The sequence below is a fragment of the Corylus avellana genome, chromosome 6 (genome assembly GCF_965113065.1).
Source record: "Corylus avellana chromosome 6, dhCorAvel1.hap1.2, whole genome shotgun sequence".
In the NCBI taxonomy this organism is placed as follows: domain Eukaryota; kingdom Viridiplantae; phylum Streptophyta; class Magnoliopsida; order Fagales; family Betulaceae; genus Corylus; species Corylus avellana.
In genome coordinates this window covers 21,176,713-21,197,353 of record NC_142495.1, presented here as the reverse complement: position 1 = coordinate 21,197,353, position 20,641 = coordinate 21,176,713, and the positions used below count along the sequence as shown (strand labels likewise).

Sequence of the window (20,641 nt, the reverse complement as noted above, 5' to 3'; positions counted from 1 at the left end):
TTGTATTCACATTTCTGCAGAATTTGAGTTTGTGGTTGTTTTCCTTTCTACGACCTCTTTGGGCCTCAAGAGGTCGTAGAAAGGAAAACAACCACAAACACAAATTGTGCAGAAATATCTAGCAGCACACATGGTAAGTATAGACAAAAACAAAATCTGGGTGCATATTTTATCTTTAATAAGATAAAAAATACCTGGATCCTACTCGCCCATCCGTAATCTGAAAAACTACTCAAAGAGCCCCAACGGCCGCCTTATCCTCCTCGTCCCTTTCAATCTTCTTAACCATTTATAGTTTTTTGACCCTACCAAATTCTCTCCTAGTTGGGATACATTATATATTATACATAATCCATAATTTTCTTTAAAATTCTCACTGGGTCATAATTCTGTGTCGCACACAAACATACACGGATACAAGCCTCCATTCATGGCTTTGATCATATCTCCACCGTCTAATCCCAAACCCCACCAGTTTTCTCCTCTGCGCCGCTCATCCCACCGGCCGGAACAGGCCGTATTGGTAAGTCCCCGGGCCGTGTCCAACACTTCTAAGGTCCTGAATTTTGGTCACCATATTTCAAAGCCTAAAAAGCTTTTACTGAACACAAAATTCGCCACCCATTTGCGTAATAATGGCAATAGATCAACAGTAGCCGGCATTGCTAGTGCAGCATTGGTAGAAGAAGCAGAGCCAAGGCCAGAGCCAGGGGCAGCAAATTACAGAAGAATTTTGTTGTCGGACGTGGTCGTGACGCGGCAAAGTAGAGTGTTTTTTGGGAGAAAATGGAACTCTATGGATATTGGAACTGCTGGTGTTGTTTTGGGTTTGCATTGCCTTTGTCTTTTTGCACCGTTTCAGGTCAGTTGGGGTGCCGTTTTGGTGGCCATGGCTCTGTACGTTGTGACAGGTCTTTTTGGCATTACTCTGTCGTATCATAGGAATCTCTCACACCGCAGTTTCAAGCTTCCCAAATGGCTGGAGTACTTGTTTGCCTACTGTGGGGCCCTCGCACTTCAGGTTGGTAGAATTTCATTGTGAATAGGAATGAGGAATTCTGAGTTCAGTTTGGTTTTTTTGATGGTTCTGCAATCCTCTGCTTGTTGGTTTTTTTGATGCACAAGTATTTGCTTTTTTGGGTTACAGGGGAGCCCAATTGACTGGGTGAGCACACATAGGTACCACCACCAGTTTTGTGATTCTGAGAGAGACCCACATAGCCCAACAGAAGGATTTTGGTATAGTCATATGAGTTGGCTATTTGATACCAATGCTGTGATCGAAAGGGTATGGATATATTTGATAGTCACATGCACTTAATCACAGGCTAATGATAATAGTGTAAAGGTGATGTTTTCTAGTTTAATTTTCTTTTTGGGATTGTTTGCAGTGTGGAGAAGCAAACAATGTTGCTGATTTGCAGAAGCAGCCCTTCTACAGGTTTCTTCAAAGGACTTATGCTTTTCATCCAATTGCACTTGGTGTTCTGCTATATGCATTGGGAGGAATTCCCTTCCTTGTGTGGGGAATGGTGAGGAAGATTCTTCTTAATTCTTTTCTTTTTGTTTGATTATTGTATTGAATTGCTTGGAAGTAGAAAATAGATGTTACTAGTGCCATAATTATTCTTTGGAAATGTTTTGATGCTTTGTTTGGTGAAAAACATTTGTAAGAGGAGAAATATTCGGAATCTGAAATTTAGGAAGAGAAAATATAGAGAATAATTCTGAAAAGCTGAAATTTTATTGATTCAAGTGATGATTCTCTTGCATCTTTAACTAGCTGAATGCTTAAGGCTGAACAGAGACATGTTGGATCTCCTGTTTCCTGCTCTGCAGGGTGTGAGGATTGTATGGGTTTACCACATAACTTGGCTGGTAAATTCTGCTTGCCATGTCTGGGGAAAGCAACCGTGGAATACTGGTGATCTGTCTAGAAACAATTGGTATTGCAAATTTCTGCACCCTTGATCTAAGCCTTGAAGCTAATTTAAAGCTGGGAGTTGTTTATAGTTTTGAATTTATAATTGTTTGATTAGGTGGGTGGCATTGCTTGCATTTGGAGAGGGGTGGCACAATAATCACCATGCTTTTGAGTTCTCAGCTCGACATGGCCTAGAGTGGTGGCAATTTGACATGACTTGGTATGTAATAAGATTTCTCCAAGCTATTGGATTGACAACTGATGTGAAGTTGCCAACTGAAGTTCAGAAGCAGAGGATGCCGTTAAACAATGGAAGCATGGCCATTTAAAACTGGGATTTATGCTATGCTTGCTTCATATCTGCAAACAGTGAGAAATTTGTTTTCACAATTCTTATATTTTGTAGTAACATGATTAATATTTGCATACCAAGGGGAACAGAAAATTGTAAGAATAAAAAAAAACAGAGAGTATACTAGAGCGGTGGGTGGATTTTTTGAACTGGCAAGTCCAATTGCTGGTCACTATCATGCTTACTCCCTCTCTATCTCTAGCAACCAAAAGCCAATTATATGATTTCAAATTTCAATTTAAGCTCAAAGCTAAAGGTTTGTAGTGTTTAATGATGAAAACGTACTTGAAATTTTTGAGTTACTTGAGCTAATAGTTTAGTATTCCATATCCTGCATAACAACTCCAAAGAGAAAAAAGTATGAGAAAAGTACACGTATTCGGCTATTCCCTCAAATAAACATGCAATTTACAATGTCTTTCAAACAAAAGATTGCATTAACGTCTTCTCAAAACAACCAAAAATTTGCAATATACCCCTTTTATCCCGTAAGAAGAAAAATTGATCCTAAATTTTTTTCAATGAGACAAAAATACTTGTATAAATTCAAAAAATAAATAAATAAGTTTGGGGGAATATGGATGTAATCTTTCTTCCGGAAGAGAGAGGGCATTGCAAATTAAGTGTTAGTTTGAGTGGAATATGTATACTTTTCTCAAAAACTATTATTAAGATTTTCATGTTCATTCTAAGTTCAAAGTACCGTTTATACAAATAAGAATTCGCTTTGATACATGATTTCTTCTTCATATATGGACAAATATAGAATCTACGGAACAATTACTTAGAAGAACTTCCTTGCAACATGCTAAGGGCCCGGAGCTAATAGTTACACCTGGAGCTAAATGTTACATGGTCTATTTTGCTTCTGCTTCTAGGAAGGGGCTTGGTTTTGTTTCCTTATTATGATCAATTCAAGCTAATTAATTTGGAATCTTAACCTTCATCTGTTTAGTCAAGCTAAAAATAAAAAAATAAATAAAAAACAGGGTTCTCAACACGATTGACGTGATGAGACCAAGTCACGCACGCAACAAATCTCCACATTAACTTGAATTTCATCAAGTTCTCAATGCAAATCTCCTCGCCACATCTCCTCCAAAACTCATAAGGGTAATAAAAAACAACAAACAGCATTCAAGTCCAACCAATGTTTTAATTTGAAAATCGAAATTGGTTTAGTCAACATGTTCACTAGATTTTCCATTATAGCAATTTTCTTCATTATAATATTATCTTATGTCACAATCTCTCACAAAAAGAAAAAAAAAATGATATCTAGCATCAATGTGCTTGGTCTTCTCATGATACATTTGATTTTTTTTTTGTTTTGGTTAAATGTATTATGTTATGGTCATCGCAATGCAATTGTCTCATCTAGTTGTAAACCTAGATCACCAATCAAACCTTTCAAACAAATTGTTTCTTTCACTATCTCTACTGTTGCCATATATATACTTTGCCTTTGTGGTGGAAAAAGTATCCACCGACTGTAATGTCGCCTTCCAACTAATGCAACACCTTGAGAGACTGAAAAGATAACATGTCAAATATCTTCTTTTATTCATATAACCAGCATAATCTAAATCGGCGTATTCAATGACACTGGACCGAAACCACTGTCTTTATCATATGCTAAACCAACATTTGTAGTGCCTTGTAAATACTGGAATATTCATTTCATTGCTTGCTAGTGAGCTTGGCCAGGATTGGCCATATAGCAACTTACACCACTGAGTGCTTGTGAAATATCTAGATATGTGCACACCATAGCATATATGATACTCTCAACTACACTAGAGTAAGAAAAACGTGACATAAATCGCTTATCCTCTTTCCATGTTGCTAAAAGCCTAAAATGAGCGACAAGTGGAGTACTCATGGTTTAGAATTCTACCTACCAAAGCATTCCAAGTACTTTTTCAATGTATTTGTTTTTAGAGGTAACTTCACTTTAAACCCCTGAATTATAACGTGATTTGAGAAGACTTTCCCAAACTTCAAAACCTCTTAATTTGGACCCATGAACTTTCAATTGCAGTCAATTTGAATCCCCCGTCAGATTTAGTCGTTAACTTCTCTAATTTACCCCTAAAAAGACCAAAATATCCCTTTTTTTTAACTTAATTATTTTTTTAATTTTTTAATTTGGAATTTTATAAAAAAGTCAGGGGTATGAACGTCATTGTCTCACTTTAACGTTTAAAATCTGACGGAAGGTTTCAAATTGATTACAATTAAAAGTTCAAGAGTCTAAATTGAGAGATTTTGAAATTTGGGGGAGCTTCTCAAATTGCTTGGTAATTTAGGAGTTTAAAGTAAAGTTACCTTTTTTTTTTTTATGATAAGTACAACTTTCTTTCTTTTCTATCCTCATAAATATCCATCCTCAGGATTTTCTTTGCAACACCGAAATCATTCTTTTCAAACCTATTACCCCAACTAAGATTTCTTACTCTAACATGCTTTTAGCAACAATAAACATGTCATCCATATATATATACAACATATAGACATTAGAATCATTTTGCAATTGTTTGTCATTAGAGAAAATTTTATTAAAGTCCACACCTCTCTGACTATAGCCCTTTGCAACCAACCAAGCTTTCCTTGAACCTAACTTCCTCAACCCATAGAATTCCTACCTTTTTCTTGAAGACTCATTTACAACCAACAGTCTTAGCACCCTTAGGCAATTTTACTAATTCTCATGTATGATTCTTATGAAGAGAGTTAATCTCCCAATTCATGGCAACAACCCATTGTGTAGACAAACCACTAGTGACAATTTCTGAATAAGTGGAAGGCTCCTAGACTCTAGTGCAATCTACCACAGTAAGTGCATTTGTTACCAAATATGCACAACCATCATATTTATGAGGTAGCCTAATCTTCCTCCTCTATCTCTTAGCTGCAATACTAGATCCTTGCTCTTCTTGTGGATTATCATTATCAAAATTGGAACCATGACCATTTGTAACATGCTGATCTTGAGTGTTATCTTGCACCCTCTGTAAAGCTTTCACTTGAAACTCTACCTCATTGCCATAACCTTGCTCCTTTCCTACAAAAATGACAGACTCTTTCCTTGAGTGAAGCATGACAGATTCATCGAATACAATATCCCTATTTATTATAAATTTAGATGATTTAGAATCGGAACACAATGATCTATATCCTTTCACCCCATTGACATCATCAAGAAATATAAATTTTGTTTAACTTACGCTCAAGTTTATCCTTATTCATATGACAATATACCAAACAATAAATAGGACAACCAAAAGTTTTTAAATTCTAATAATCAGCTGGAGTACCAGACCACACATCATGAGTTTTACAATCAATAACTAACGATGGAGAACAATTGACCAAGTAGCAAGTAGTATGGACCACCTTAACCCAAAAATATTTAGATATCCCGTCATTCGAAAGCATATAACATGCTCTCTCCAAAAGAGTCATGTTCATTTTCTCAACGACCCCATTCTGTTGTGGAGTTTGATTAATTGTATAGTGTCTAGTGATGCCTTCATTATTGCATAATTTATTAAAGTCACCACCACATAATTTTTGATTAACGCCTTGCAATGCTTGAAAGTGACAAACACATTGTTTTTCTTCTTCATAAAATACATCTAAACTTTTTTCGAATCGTTATTGATCAATGTCACAAAATGCTTAGCACCACCCTTTGATGGAACCTAATAGAGACCCCGAAAATCTGAATGGATATAATCCACAGTACCCGTCGTTCTATGGATATATGTACTGAATTTGACTATGCATTGCTTCTTGAAGACGCAATGCTTGCAAAAGTCAAGCGATCTTGTTTTGTCTAACCCATCTCACTCATATAACCCAACTGCATATGCTATAATTGGGTAGTCTCTTAATTTAGATCATCTGAAGAAGACACAGTAGTTGAACCTGTCACCGTATTGCCATGAAGAAAGTAGATGCCATCAACCTTGTTACCTTTCATTACAATCAATGGGCCTTTACTAACCCTGATAACTCCACCTCCACCAAAATACTTGTATCCAAATGAGTCCAAATTGTCCAAAAAATAAGATTTTTCTTCAAATTTGGTATATGTTGAACATTTGTCAAATTCTTAACAAATCTGTCATCCATTCTTATTTGATTGTACCAATATTAACACTCTTTCATGCAACATCATTTTCCATCAAGACTGAACCACTATTAACTAACTTATATGTTGTCAACCAATTTCCTTTAGGGGACATATGAAATGTAAAAGCAATATCAAGGACCAATGTGTCGATAAAATGACCATAAAAAGGGTAATTGCAAGGACAAGTTATGAATCCTCATATTTTTCTTCAACAATACCAGCCACAGAAGAGAAACTTGGCCTATCACCTTCTTTTTCATTTTTCAGTTTCGGATACTCTGATTTGTAATTCTCATACTTGTTGCTATAATAACACTTAGCTTTCTTCTTCAACTTGGACAGTGATTGGCTCTTACTTTTCTTTCACTTGAGTCCCTCTCACTAGATTGACCTCTAAAATTAGAGGAATTTTCAAACGATCATTAACAAATAAACCCTCTGCCAGATTGGCGCTACATGTTTCATTCAATCTCGTCCTCAAATCCATAAAATTCAAAGTAGACGTATGCTAAGGGATGTAAGTCTAAACCTTACACGTCTCTTTCACTTCTACATTAATAATAATTATAACTCTTGTCACTTGACTTCTTATAACTCTTGAAATCTTGTAAATATTGTCTCTTGAGTTCTTATAACTGTTGTCTTAATACAGAGAGTCATCTTAGAGGACAAGATAATCATCTCGGCAGGTATTATTCATCTTCTCTCCTTCCTTTTCTTGTATTACTGTTCTGCTACATCACCCACGTTACTTCACAAGAGCTTCGTTATGCAGATTGATGCAGTGGTGAAATTGCAGAAAAAAAAAAAAAAAAAGGAAGATATTTATCTGTAGTGAGTATTCTATGAACTGTCGTAAAAAAATCTCTTAAGATAATTTAGAAAGACATAGTGGCTCTCAAGGCATTCAAGCAATGTCGCTACGTGGGACTTTGCCGTGCCTTTTTTTTTTTTTTTTTTTCAAATTTATAAGAAAATTTTTGCCTTATTGAAAAATTTTTTAGAAATATTTGTCTTTTTACCGGAAAAAAGGAGGCACATTACAAATTTTTTGTAATTTGAGAGGGACATTGATCATGTAATCTTTAGTTGGAAAAACATAGCAAATTGAATACAGTATGTGTACTCTCCAAGTTTATAAGTATCAAAGGATAGAATAGACAAACACAATAAATTATAAAGAACTGTAAGCCTGGGAGTATTAATTTACAAGTCTCAGAATATATGTAACTAATATATATATATATATATATATGCTGTATATGCTGAATCGGCTGGGTTTTATAAAATATTTCAAATTGAAAGCAAACAAATCCACAATTTCTTGAATTACATTTCTAGAAATGAAGCTAATTAACCTTGAAATCCATCATGTACTCGGACTCAATGGAGTAGTCTTTAAACATATACTGAATCACATTCCAATTCGAATTTTAATCAACACTTTAGCCATCCTATGAACCTATCTAAGAGTATATATATGTAAATAATTGGACTATACCTCGAGCAATGAGTCCTCTACAATATTATTAATTATCAAATATATAACAATTAAACTCCCCCCCTAAGTACGGCTTACGGCTTAATATATAGGTTTGCCAATTAATGTGTCTTGAAAATTAAACACTAGAGTACTAATAAATGACAGTTATCAACTTTAGGGTCTAAGGAAGGAGGAAACTGTGCCCCCAACATTTGGAATTTCGAAGCCTAAAGTGCAAAAAAGATAAAATAATTAAGAAAGATAGGACAAGAAGAATAGTTTTTTGGGCATGAAATAATGAGTATGGTAAGCAAGCACGGGAGCTAAAAAGTATGAGCATGCATGATTATGAAGTGAAGCTTTTCTAATATTCTTTCACTTTGATCTCATCGCCTTCAAAAAGTTCTTCCTAAAAACAATGCATTTCTCTTCTGAGTCGTTCCTCTTCCTCACCCAACATTCTGCTTACGTCAATACAAAGCATGCTTTCGTACTTTCTCTCATTCATTACCCCATTTTGAAATTATCAGCTTCAGGAATCTAATTATCTAAAGGGATATGGCTTCTCTAGATCTACACTATGTAAGCTAGCTTCCCTAGTGGCTTTGCAATTGGCAATTGTTGTCCAGCTAAATACCCTTTTGTAAACCTTTTTTGGAGCTTGTCATCAATTTGTTTTCTAAATATTGTTAACAACAGTTTTCTTTTTTGTGTCGAAACATCGATGGGAAGTCGCTGCAATATAAGAGAAAAATAAGCCAAGGAGCTTGTCAGTGTGAACCGACAAGGGATGAATCAAAATTAATAATTTTTCATATGTCACATGTGTTTCATTTGACATATCAACGCTCATCTCAACACTTTAATGCAATACCAAGTCAACAGATCGAAACAAAGTCTTTGGTTATTGTCAGTTTGCTCTTTAGGTTTTCGAGTTTTGTATTTCTTTAAGTTTCACATGTTAGATCAATTATTTTCTGTCTTTTTTTTTTTTTTTTTTTTTTTTTTTTTTCCTATGAACGACTTATCATTTGCTTACGATGTGTCAAATGACACACATGTGACAGATGACAAACTGTTAACTTAAACAATAAAGTGACAAAATGACATATTTTATAATTTGGCAAATCCTAAGAACTATATTCTTGAAATTGAAAACCTAATGACTAAATTCAAATCAAATAAAAACTTAAAAATTAAATATAATTTTTCCCTTCCATGAGCTTGCTTGCTCATAAACGCACAAATATAATCCGACAAAACAAAATGATAACCTCATATTAGTAAGTATATTACAGAGCCTGCTTACGTCAGTACAAAGCATGCTTTTCAAGTGAGTAAATCGAGATAATTATAAAACAAATTAAGTTGCTTCACGAGTGAAACTAAACTATAGCAAACCCCATCATCTAGATTAGGTCTCCTGCACACTCCGTATGGTTGAACTAGTATAAAAGAGTACTAAATGTGGACTCATATGCAACATAAAATATTGCATCCTTCCATTAAAATTATACTTCTTATATATATATATATATTGTTCACTAGAGATTCATTAGCCAGACAACAGAAAAACATGTCAATCCTTTATTCAGTGAAAAAGAGTACTTTATCAATTAAGCAAATATAACACTGATTTTATAAATTTCATGGCATGATTGAAAAATTATTTTACTTAATTTCATCGAGGCTTTTTGTTGGTGAATATAGTTATTAATTATTATATGGGAAAACTTCACTTAATCTCTCTGAATTTTCATCACATTTACAATTATTATCATAAACTTCAAAAACTCTCAATTTAGTATATCTGTCTTTTAATTTTTTTCAATGTCACCCACATATTAGGATTTAACGAAAAATTTTAACGGAGGGGTGTCAAAATTTCTAAAATACCCCATTTTAATACCTTTTTTTTAAGGAAAAAAAAAATTGCATGGTTTTTAGGCGTAAGACAAGATTTAACGGAATTTTCAAAAATACTCACACTTAAATCTTTAAAAAAAAATGAATGTTTTGGCAATTTTTACAGGATTTAATATAAAATCCTACTGGATTGGTGAAATTGAAAGATAAATACACTAAATTGATATTTTTTTGAAGTTAATGGAGTAATTACAAAAGCAACAACAATTAAAAAAATTAAGTGAAGTTTCCCCTTATTATATTTGGTAAAGCATTCAACACAAAAACTTAAAAACTAATAGATGTAGAGGCTTATACTTTGTGTATAAACACATAACAAAGTATGCATTAATTGCTATAGCAATTCTGAATAGTAATATTCACGAAACATATGGGTCTGTTTGATAAAAGGTTTTAGCATGATTTTGACACAACAATATTCATCCCACTTTTTATTTTTTCAACATTCTTTCACTTTTTACATCACATCAATCATTTTTTATTATTATTCAAATAAAAAAATTACTACAAAACAAAATTTTTTAATTTTTTTCACACTATTTTTACTTTTTTACTTTTTTTTCACATCAATCAATTTTTACTATACTATCAAATCGAAACCGAAACCGAAACAAAAATGCAATCCAACCCATAAAAAGAACCATAAATTCTAAGACTTGTCAATGAGTATTATTGCTGTTTCCGTTCCTTAAATTCGTATATTTTTTCTCTGCCGAACCGATTTGTTTGCTGCAAAAGACAAGCATTTTTATCCAAGAGGGGAAAAACAATGTACAATTGCCATCAAGTACTTATAGTTATGACTTATGAATTGTCTTTTCCTTCAGGAATCAGGTGGGGCGAAAGTGAAAAGGATAAAAAGTACTCATATTTTGAATTCTTGTATTTAATGAATTCAGCAGTAAAAGAAAAAATGACATTGATTGTGAAATAAATTAATTAATTAAACTTCACATTAGCTCATTTATGCATGTTATCGAAGTTGAGCATGATTTTTTCTTGAGAATAAATATCTTTTTTTTATTTTTTACTTCAAAATTTTGGACCCATTATCCTTTTTGGTTGAAAAAAATGTTATGATGTAGATGAAAAAAAGGCTATGAAACGATTGAGATGACAAATGTAATATAAAAAAATGTACCACTTGACAGACATTGATGAAGATGGTGAGCTAGGGTTTAGATAATTTGGTAGCAGAAAGGTCTTTTGTGTTTCAGATAATTCTATAATCTCTCTTATTCTCTCTCGATTTTGATGTGAAAACTTCAAGTGATGCTTTGGTTTATTTTGCACGATTGGGACTTACTTGTAATGAAAGACACGTGGAATATGTTTCGTAGGTTGAACGGTGTTGTTTTAATTTATGTGTAAATACCTACGTAGCAATTTGGTTACTCTTTCAAACGAGCAATCAAAATTGGACAGAAAACACACAAAGTGACATTTTTAATATCTACGTAAAATTTAAGCCACAAAGACGGATTTATTCAAAGAATTTATTATACATTCACGCTAAAAGTAATATTGAAAAACTTCAACATTCAATTTAATTAAGATATATCATGAAAATAGTCATGATTCAAATCCTTTTTAGCAAATGATAATGCCAACACTTTGGTAAGAAGAAAAACAAGAGGTTCTTGGAATTATGAGGGTGTGGTAATCAGACGAACCCAAATGAGTGGTCCAATAATATACAATCACCTATGATTTTGTGCTTCAATCACCACCCTTTAGAAAAGTCTCATCATCATCATCATCAATTGTTTTTTGTTTGTTTGTTTTGTTTTCCACCATCTGACCACACAAAATGACAACCTTAACGCATTACCCATCACGCCACGTGTCCACACCAAGCCATGACGAACATTGTCAGCACCACCTCGACCACCTGTCACCCAGAGCCTTGTTTACCGGGCGCTCTATTCCTCCCTCCCCATGCTTCGATGCAGGCTGTGTGAAAGCAGCAACATTTTTCTCGAGAAAGTCAGATGGAAAGTGCACCGAGAAAAAGGTGAATTAGGAGGCTCTGTGTAAAGCAAAAAAAAAAAATGCAAGTTAATTTTTTTTATTAAATAAAGTTGAAAAGGTGGTGTTCAAATTGTTTTTATTTATATTTATTTAAATGAATATAAAGGAGTGGGGGGAAGCGACTGACATTCACCGGTTGCAGGGAGTTGTCGGGTGGGAGCGAGGGTTCAACGCCGCACCACCCTGTCACAAACAGACAGCACGCGAGGCGACCGGAAACGGGGACAGCAGGTCACCACCGCCCTTGCCTCTCCTTCCCCTCCCTACAGTTGGTGAGGCTGTTGTTTGTAGGCTGGTCCGGTGGATACCCCACATTCACCTCGATAACTTCCACAGTGCACGCCCTCTTCCAAAATGTTACTCTATCCCCATTCTCATTGTGGCGCGTGTCTCCAATTTCCTTTTTCTTTTTCTTTTTTGTTTTTTTTTTTAGGATCATCTCTATGTGATTTATTAATTTGTCAGGGGGAGTACAATATTATATACATCTAGAATATACCTCTTGTAAGGTAGATTTAGTTAAAAAGTTCCCTTTTGTTAATTTTTTTTTTTTAATTTAAAAACAAAAGTATTAACAAATAATCTAAATACAAAAAATTTTTAAAAATACAAAAGTATTTTTCAGCTTTATGTCATATATAAAAACGTTTTTTAAACAAAAACCAAAATAATACGCTCAAAAATAGCATATATTTTTGTTCATACACCAAAGCTCATATATCTCTTAAAAAAAAAAAAAAATCATATATAAATATATGTAATGAAGGAATCTAAACCTCTTGTCATCTTTTGTATATATATCTTCTCCAATGCAAAATATCAAATTACTTGTTAATTTGTAAATAAATGTTTACTAAAAATTTGTAATAACTAAAACATTTTTCATGAGTAAATATTATTGCATGTTGTGTATATAATCGAGATCGAGAGAGCAAATACCGGCATGCGGCTTTCATCGTCTAAAACTCTCACATCATTAATTTACAACAGACAAACGCTATTATAGTCATGCTCAAATAAATTAACGACTGATTTAATTTTTTCCTCCTCCGACCATTTATTAAGATTTTTTTTTTTTACCATACCATACCATGCAATGAATTTATTTATTTTCCCCTGAGCCCCACGCAAAGGACATGTTGTAGTACGACACTACCTAAGAAGGGCCAAAAGCTTTTGGTGCGTGTAAAAAAACAATACACAAGAGTTTTTACTTTACTCCGTTGCAAGAGTGGGGCCCTGCTCCACTGGTTTGGCTTTAAATAGTTGTTATGAGCACGTTGTATTCCCGCTCTTCATCAACTACACAAAACCCTAAACCCCGAAGCCAAACGAAGAAGAATAAATCCCACCTTTTTCTGCTGTTTAATTCTTTTTTTTTTGTGTTCAACAAGTGAATTGCCAAGACGGGTCTTCCTGTGTGGATGCTCGGGTTGGGTATGGATCGGTTGCGGGCCGACATGAATCGTCTACTGGCCTTACTCTTCCACCAGGTAATGCTCAATCCGACCATTAATTTCTGCTGTGTTTTTTTTTGTCAGCTGACAAATATTGTAATGGGGTTGGTTTGGTTTTGGTGTTTAGGGAGTGCTGGATGAGCAGTTCTTGCAGCTTCAGCAGCTACAAGATGAGAGCTCCCCGAACTTTGTCTCCGAGGTTGTCAACATCTATTTCCATGAGTCGGAGAAGCTCTTAAAAAACCTCAGAGCACTCTTGTGAGTCTTTCTCTCTCTCTCTCTCTCTCTCTCTCTAGACAGAAACATCTGTGTTTGAATTTGAACATGGTTGCTTAGTGCTTGTTTTTTGGTGACGGGACAGGGTGGAGAGGGAGTTCTCGGACTACAAGAAAATGGGAATCCATTTGAATCAGTTCATGGGAAGCAGCTCCAGCATCGGTGCCAAGAGAGTCAGAAACGTATGCGTTGCGTTTCGCGCCGCTTCTGAACAGAACAACCGTGCCGGGTGGGTGCGCTATTTCCTCCTCTTTACTCGCGCTTCCATCACTTTTTCGGATTGCGGGATTACACCAAATTATCTCTAATTGTAAGACAAAATATACGAGACTCACATGTCTAAAAATTTTTAGTTGTCCAATTATTTATTCAGGCACGCGAGTTTCATATAAAATGTCTTATATTACTTGTTTAAATTACTAGTAATTTAAGTAGAAGAATTCATTATCTTCTTCCTGTGAATTTCAGGACAAGGAAAGAGTCAAAACATTATCAAATAACTCTTGTCGTAAAACGCTGTATAAAATTAAAACTTCTTTTTTTTTATCATTTTAAAATAATTTTTCAACGTGAACACATAAGAACACCCTAAAAATGATTACCGAACACAACGTTTGGCTTTAAGTATTACCTTTTTACTAAGAAAGAGAACAAGAAATGTTGCTTGATTTAGAGATTTTATTTTGTATGGTCCGATTATTTATTTGGAAAATGTGAGTTTTATATAATACGTCGTATATTATTTGTCTAAATTATTAGTAATTTGAATAGAATGATTCATCATCTTCTCTCCCTTGCAAGAATGACATAAAAGCTAGAACATTATCAAACGCTAAAAAAAATTTAAAATTTCTTTTATTTTATGGGTTATCAAACACACCGCTGGCTTTAAGTAAGTATTGCTTCGTTTTTTTTTGTTTTTTGTTTTTTTTGACTAATTAATATTAAGAAAGAGAAGAACAAATGATGGTGATTTATTAGAGAAATTATTATGTCTTTTTACGATGTGGGATTTTGGTGATCAGGTGTTTGAGAGCTTTGGAGCTGCTAGAACATGAGTATTGCTACCTGAAAAACAAATTGCACGAACTGTTCCAAGTAAGTATACACCTCAAACCTTTAATGTTCTCTTTTGTCTTCTGGCATCATATCTGGTCCATTAAAGACTAAAATCTAGTTGGTTTGATGAAACATTACAGATAGAACAGCAAAGAGTTTTGGCAGCCGGAGTTAGGTACCCGATGCACAACTAAAAGCGAGCCATAATAACTGCAGGGTATTTGAGTGCCACCGCCGTTGTTCGAGGTTCTTTCTTTGTTGATCCCCCCGCCCCCCCACAAAGAAAAAAAAAGAAAAGAAGTAGACATGCATGTAATGTACTTCATAGGAAATCGAGAAGGGAGGAGCTGTCTTCAATGTAGAGTTGTTGTTTTGTCTTGAATAATGTTGAATGCGAATCAATTGGGTGTACTAACTCTGATGTCAAACTATAATTACCATCTTTTTCTAATGGAGCTGTCATTTTCCTACCACATTAAAAACCAGCATCAAAATCAGCTATGGAGCTGTCACTCTCCCTTTCTTTTTCTCTGACCAATCCATCAATAATTCGGTATCGTCTGGGCAAACTTTGATGATACTGGTGTGGTGGTAAAAAGAGGAGACCAACAAGTTCAAAGGAGGTTTTTCTTTTCGTTTTTTTTTTGATAAGGTATTAAAATAAAATTAATTCTAATTATTTTGTGAGTATTATGTTTAAAGTTATTTGTTAATATTTTTGTATTTTGTTTTTACTAAAAAGAAAAGAGTAAATAAATAAACAGAAACTTTCTAAAGAAACATTATTATCAAATGATGCAAAAGTCTTCCTAGTCAAGTTTTCTTTCGGGGTGTGTTTGGCAAAGGAGTGGGCCAGACTTAATCTCAAGATTCAAAAAATTCATCTTAAAATCAACTTAACATTTTTACTTTTTACATCACATCAATTATTTTTTTATTACTATTTAAATAAAAAAATCATTACAAAACAAAATTTTTTATACAAAACAAATTTTTTTCTCTTTTTGTTTATACATTCACTTTTTATTACTATTCATAAAATAAACATTAATAAATAACACATCCACAACACAAGCAATTTGGTTATGAAGCGGGAAACCCTAAGAACAAATCAAAAGAAAAAATCACAACCAAACTCGAGAACTCATCATCATGAAGAATATTCAAAGTACACACAAGAAACTTACAAAACCCTTTTGAAAGTCTAAAACTCCGTATATATGACAACATGATTCTTAATTGTTTGCCTACGGACTAGTCAATCTTCTTCAAGTGCATCTCCTCATCACCGACATTTTGGTAGGCTCAATATCAACACAACTCCCCCTCAAGCAGACCATCTCCCTAGCTAGCTAGAAGAGTCCCTCTTCTTCAAAACTTCTCCCCCTTTTTATCACCATTGACAAAGGCAGAGAACCACAAGCAGACTACTCTCCATCCCTAGGAGTGTCATCAAGAGGTTCCTCAAGAGGATTGTGGGCATCCTGAAGAGGAGGCTTAGGTAGAGATCGAGGGAGACACTAAAAATTCATGTGGAAATTATCACAGCACAATTACATTTCACAAGTCGAGATCATCAACAAATGGAAAACCCCAAAACAACTTTGAAATGTACACCCAAACAAGTTACAACCACAAAAGCCCCAAATTTGAAAAATTTGGAACCCAAAAACCGTCCAAGAAACATTCATACGAATGAAGCATGAGAGGAACCAAAATAAAGCAATACATGGCCTCTCTAAACTCAATCAACATAGAAAGCAAGCAAAAATCTCAAGTTTAGAGCAATGTAATAATCACAAATACCCAATTTCAGTCTTACCCAATACCTTTTAATTTTTGCAATATTATTTAGACTAAAATGTGTACACGTTTAATTTTAATAATTGGGATTTGATTTCTAACTGCCAGTTAGTTGCTCCATTTCTTGATTTTTGATTGCCACGGATGAAAGAACATTACCCACATTATGAAAAAATAAATTATTAAAGTTCAGCCCAGACAAAATACTTGCAAGGGACATTGGAACAAACGTGGCTCCTTCAGGTCTTAACCTGAAAATAAAATGTTGGATCAGGTTTTTGACCATCAGCAAAGTGGCATTGTTGCTCCTTAAAAATACTCACATAAAAACAAAATACTTGCTGGAAGTCAAAATTTTATTAACCTTTGGGAGCTAGGGCCATGGCCCATTCAGGTCTTAATGTGGCTCTGCCACTGCCTGCAATTTAAAAAAGCAAATTGTTCTACGTTTTCAAATCACAACTTTAATGGCCGTCATTTTTCTTAGCATTTTTTGTTAAAAAAAAATTAAGATTGTATCATTCATTTGACATATTCCCTTTTATTTTTTGTTTTTCCACACTGATTTAAATGTATCAAAGCTTATTGTTGGGTTACCAACCCTTTATTTATGTTATGTTTGTTGCATCCATCTCCTCACTCCCCTTCCCCGATTTTAATATGAAAAAAAGGACAAGTAAAATGGTCCCTCCTGATCTTCCTAATTTTGTGCTGGACAAGTAAGATGGTGCCTCCTGATCTTCCTAATTTTGTGCTGGCAAAGGAAATCTATTATAGATAGGAAGGAAGTGAAGGTATCATTAAAGTCAACCACTGAAGTTGTTGGGTTTATTCCCACTTTGGAATTATAATCAACAATACTGTTGAATTTTGGACGCCCAAAAAAAGTACTGCGACTTTCTTTCTTTGAATTAATCGTATTTGACCGTTGAATCTAACTCACAGTTACTGTTGAATCTGACTCTAGCTATAGCTGTTGTTCCTTCCAATTTCCATGATAGCCTACCCCCAACCAAGAAAGAAAAAAAAATATATGTACGCAATACATGTTTTACTTGCAACCACTCAAATTTAATCACATTTTCCTTAATCTCAATGAACCGCAAGAAGAAATGGTATATAATTAGGGTCATATATATATATATATATATATATATATATATATATATATATATATTACTTAGATGTGTTTGGTTTTTAATTTTCTTAAGTTTTTAATTTTCTTAAGTTTTTCAATAAGTAAATTAAAGGGAAAAATATAAAAAAGCCCCACAAACTACCAGCCGTTTTCGATTTAGCCCCCTAATGTTCCAAAAGTGATAAAGTAGCCCCCCAAACTACCAAATTATTGCATTTTGGCCACTCCGTTAGTCAAAACCGTCAGTTTGAACGGAAACTGCAAAACGACGTCGTTTGTTACGGGTAAGTTACTACAATGCCCTTTTGAGAAAAATATAAAAAAGCCCCCCAAACTACCAGCCGTTTTCATTTTAGCCCCCTAATGTTCAGAAAGTGATAAAGTAGCCCCCTAACTACCAAACAGTTGCAATTTGGCTACTCCGTTAGTCATTACTGTCAAATATGATGGAAAATTCAAAATTACGTCGTTTTGACAATGGTAAGTTACTAAAATGCCCTTTTAGAAAAGAAAATCATATCAAAACAAGCACGCTAAATGGCGTCGTTTTGCTTGAAATTAAGGTTTCCTTACACTTACCAAAACGGCGCCGTTTTGATAAGTGTTAGGAATAAAAAGAAAAAACCTTAGACACCACGCAGAAAAAACCCCCAACCCCAGTTTATCTCTCTCCCCCAAACCGCCGACCACCACATTGTTCTATCTCCGGCAACCTTCTCCCTCAAGTGAAAAAAACGCAACGCCCCTCTCTCTCTTTCTCTCAAAACGACTGCCCCTGCCACCACCATCCATCACCGCCGGCCACACCATCCACTAGCTACGAAGCGCCACCGAAAAATTCTTACCCATTGTAGAAATCAAACAAAAAAATCACGTTCATAGATAAACAACACCGATCCGACAGCTATACCATGAAATACAATAAAAAGATTGAGTTATGGGTAAGATTTACAGGCTGTCGGAGATAGACGACGTGGTGGCCGGCGGTTTTGGGGAGAAAGATAAACTGGGGTTGGGGGTTTTTTCGTGGGTCACCTGCGTGGGGTCTAGGGTTTTTTCTTTTAATTCCTAACACTTACCAAAGTGGCATCATTTTGGTAAGTGTAAGGAAACCCTAATTTCAAGCAAAACGGTGCCGTTTTGCTTGCTTGTTTTAATATGATATTTTTTTTTCCAAAAATGCCATTTTGGTAACTTATCATTGCCAAAACGATGTAGTTTTAAATTTTTCATCATATTTGACAGTAATGAATAACGGAGTGGCTAAATTGCAATTGTTTGGTAGTTTGGGGGCTACTTTATCACTTTCTGAATATTAAGGGGCTAAAATGAAAACGGCTGGTAGTTTGGGGGGCTTTTTTATATTTTTCCCAAAAGGGCATTGTAGTAACTTACCTGTAACAAACAACGTCGTTTTGCAGTTTCCGTCCAAACTGACGGTTTTGACTAACGGAGTGGCTAAAATGCAATAGTTTGGTAGTTTAGGGGGCTACTTTATCACTTTTGGAACATTAGGGGGCTAAATCGAAAACGGCTGGTAGTTTGGGGGGCTTTTTTATATTTTTCCCTAAATTAAAAACATGAGTCATGCTTCAGGATCAATCGGGTATTTGAAGACATTTCCTTAGCTAAAGAGATTTTCTTTTTCTTTTTTTTTTTTTGTTAAAAAAAAAAAGTTTAAAAACAAATTATGTTTTAAAAGATCGTACTTTCATGATCTACTCTCACCTAGAATTTAATTAGGAATACCACTTTTGTTTAGGCTTGTGTTGAGCTGTCAAAAGCTGAAAGGGCCAGACTAGCAGTCAGACTGCCATTACGACTGGCAATCTGAATATTTAGATGTTCATTTGAATATTTAGATGAATGATTTGTCAATTTTGTAACAAAAACTCTTTTTGCCCATAATTTATCCTTTATTGTTCTATTACACCAATTCATCAAGGAAAAATGGTTGAAATAGGTGTCTTGAATCTGTACTTTGGAATGACTCATTACATTAGATTGCCACCATCATCATCATCATCATTAATGTTCAGACCAAAGAAGTTGGAAGAGTCCTGTGAGGGGCCTTTTTAGATTTGGGCCCAGGTTATTAATGAAAAGGGAGAGTCAAGCCCAATACTCACTAGACGAAGTGTCTAATGGAGCCATACACTTCATTTGAGCGATTTGGATCTAACATGTAGCTTCTTGGTGTGTGTTTGGTATAAACATATAATAGAATATGGGAATACATTAATAGAGGTAAAATGGAATATCTAATCCAAAAATTAAGGTAATATAAGATACAGGAAAAAAAAATTAAAAAAAAAAAAACATAATATTGATCATAAACAAAATATGCAGTTTTTTCCTTAAAAAATAAGGATGTTTATGAAAAACATTTTCCAAAATAGTCCTCTTTTGGTTTGATTTTCCAAATTAGTACCTTTTATATATATATGTTGATACTTTATAGGGTGTCGGCTAGTCCATGGGTTTTGTCCTACTTTTCTGCCCAAATATATAAACACAAAAGCCCATTTAAAATTTTTTTAAAAAAAATTCTATCTTTTTTTTTGAGTGATGCAATGCAACTACTCCCAGCAGAATTTGAATATAAGCAATGACACGTAAGGAGAGCTTTAGCATGGAGGGAGATTTGATAAAGTTATAATGTTGTGTCAATGTGTCATAGTTTTAAAAAGACCCGTCACCCACCGCCATCTTTTGAAAACAAGTTGGGATCACTTACTAAAATCTTCAACTTTTACATCGTGTGGGGTTATCCTTTAGATGTGGCAATTTCTCGTCCATATTTTGTTGCCTTATTTGGTGGTGATTTGCCAAAACACAAGTCATAAACATAAAACACATGTTAATCAATGTCCTTTTATCCTTAATCATGATCTATCCATCAGGAGAAAACACATGTTATTTATGTATCCACTCTAAGGCTTTCACGCGCATAAAACCTATTAGTTCAATCATTTTTCTCAAATGTTCTTTTCACTTTCCTTAATCTTTCAGAAAAGCATAAAACACATGTTAATCAATGTCCTTTTATCCTTA

At 34.4% G+C, this 20,641-nt stretch overlaps 2 protein-coding genes across 3 annotated transcripts; both read left to right on the top strand.

The window, feature by feature from the left end:
- The first annotated feature begins 204 nt into the window (after positions 1-204).
- On the top strand, positions 205-2,449 carry LOC132187499 (palmitoyl-monogalactosyldiacylglycerol delta-7 desaturase, chloroplastic). The gene is made up of 5 exons (XM_059601826.2): positions 205-1,021; positions 1,148-1,288; positions 1,392-1,532; positions 1,840-1,946; positions 2,040-2,449. The coding sequence occupies exons 1-5, from the start codon at positions 431-433 to the stop codon at positions 2,251-2,253; spliced, it is 1,194 nt and encodes a 397-aa protein (XP_059457809.1). The 5' UTR covers positions 205-430; the 3' UTR covers positions 2,254-2,449.
- Positions 2,450-13,168: 10,719 nt separating this feature from the next.
- Positions 13,169-15,104, top strand: HP6 (histidine phosphotransfer protein 6). Of its 2 annotated transcripts, none has more exons than XM_059603124.2 (5): positions 13,169-13,347; positions 13,439-13,569; positions 13,673-13,816; positions 14,613-14,685; positions 14,787-15,104. In XM_059603124.2, the coding sequence occupies exons 1-5, from the start codon at positions 13,279-13,281 to the stop codon at positions 14,838-14,840; spliced, it is 471 nt and encodes a 156-aa protein (XP_059459107.1). In that variant the 5' UTR covers positions 13,169-13,278; the 3' UTR covers positions 14,841-15,104. The 2 variants fall into 2 exon arrangements, with proteins under 2 accessions (XP_059459107.1, XP_059459108.1); XM_059603125.2 differs by having other exon boundaries at positions 13,673-13,820.
- The last annotated feature ends 5,537 nt before the right edge of the window (positions 15,105-20,641 follow it).

What these genes read in the sequence shown, in the direction of transcription:
- LOC132187499 (XM_059601826.2), top strand. Translation starts at nt 431, where the DNA reads ATGGCTTTGATCATATCTCCACCGTCTAATCCCAAACCCCACCAGTTT. An exon ending in GTGGGGCCCTCGCACTTCAG is followed by an intron (nt 1,022 to 1,147) that starts GTTGGTAGAATT and finishes TTTGGGTTACAG; the next exon opens with GGGAGCCCAATTGACTGGGT. An exon ending in CCAATGCTGTGATCGAAAGG is followed by an intron (nt 1,289 to 1,391) that starts GTATGGATATAT and finishes GATTGTTTGCAG; the next exon opens with TGTGGAGAAGCAAACAATGT.
- HP6 (XM_059603124.2), top strand. Translation starts at nt 13,279, where the DNA reads ATGCTCGGGTTGGGTATGGATCGGTTGCGGGCCGACATGAATCGTCTA. An exon ending in TGGCCTTACTCTTCCACCAG is followed by an intron (nt 13,348 to 13,438) that starts GTAATGCTCAAT and finishes TTTGGTGTTTAG; the next exon opens with GGAGTGCTGGATGAGCAGTT. An exon ending in AATTGCACGAACTGTTCCAA is followed by an intron (nt 14,686 to 14,786) that starts GTAAGTATACAC and finishes GAAACATTACAG; the next exon opens with ATAGAACAGCAAAGAGTTTT.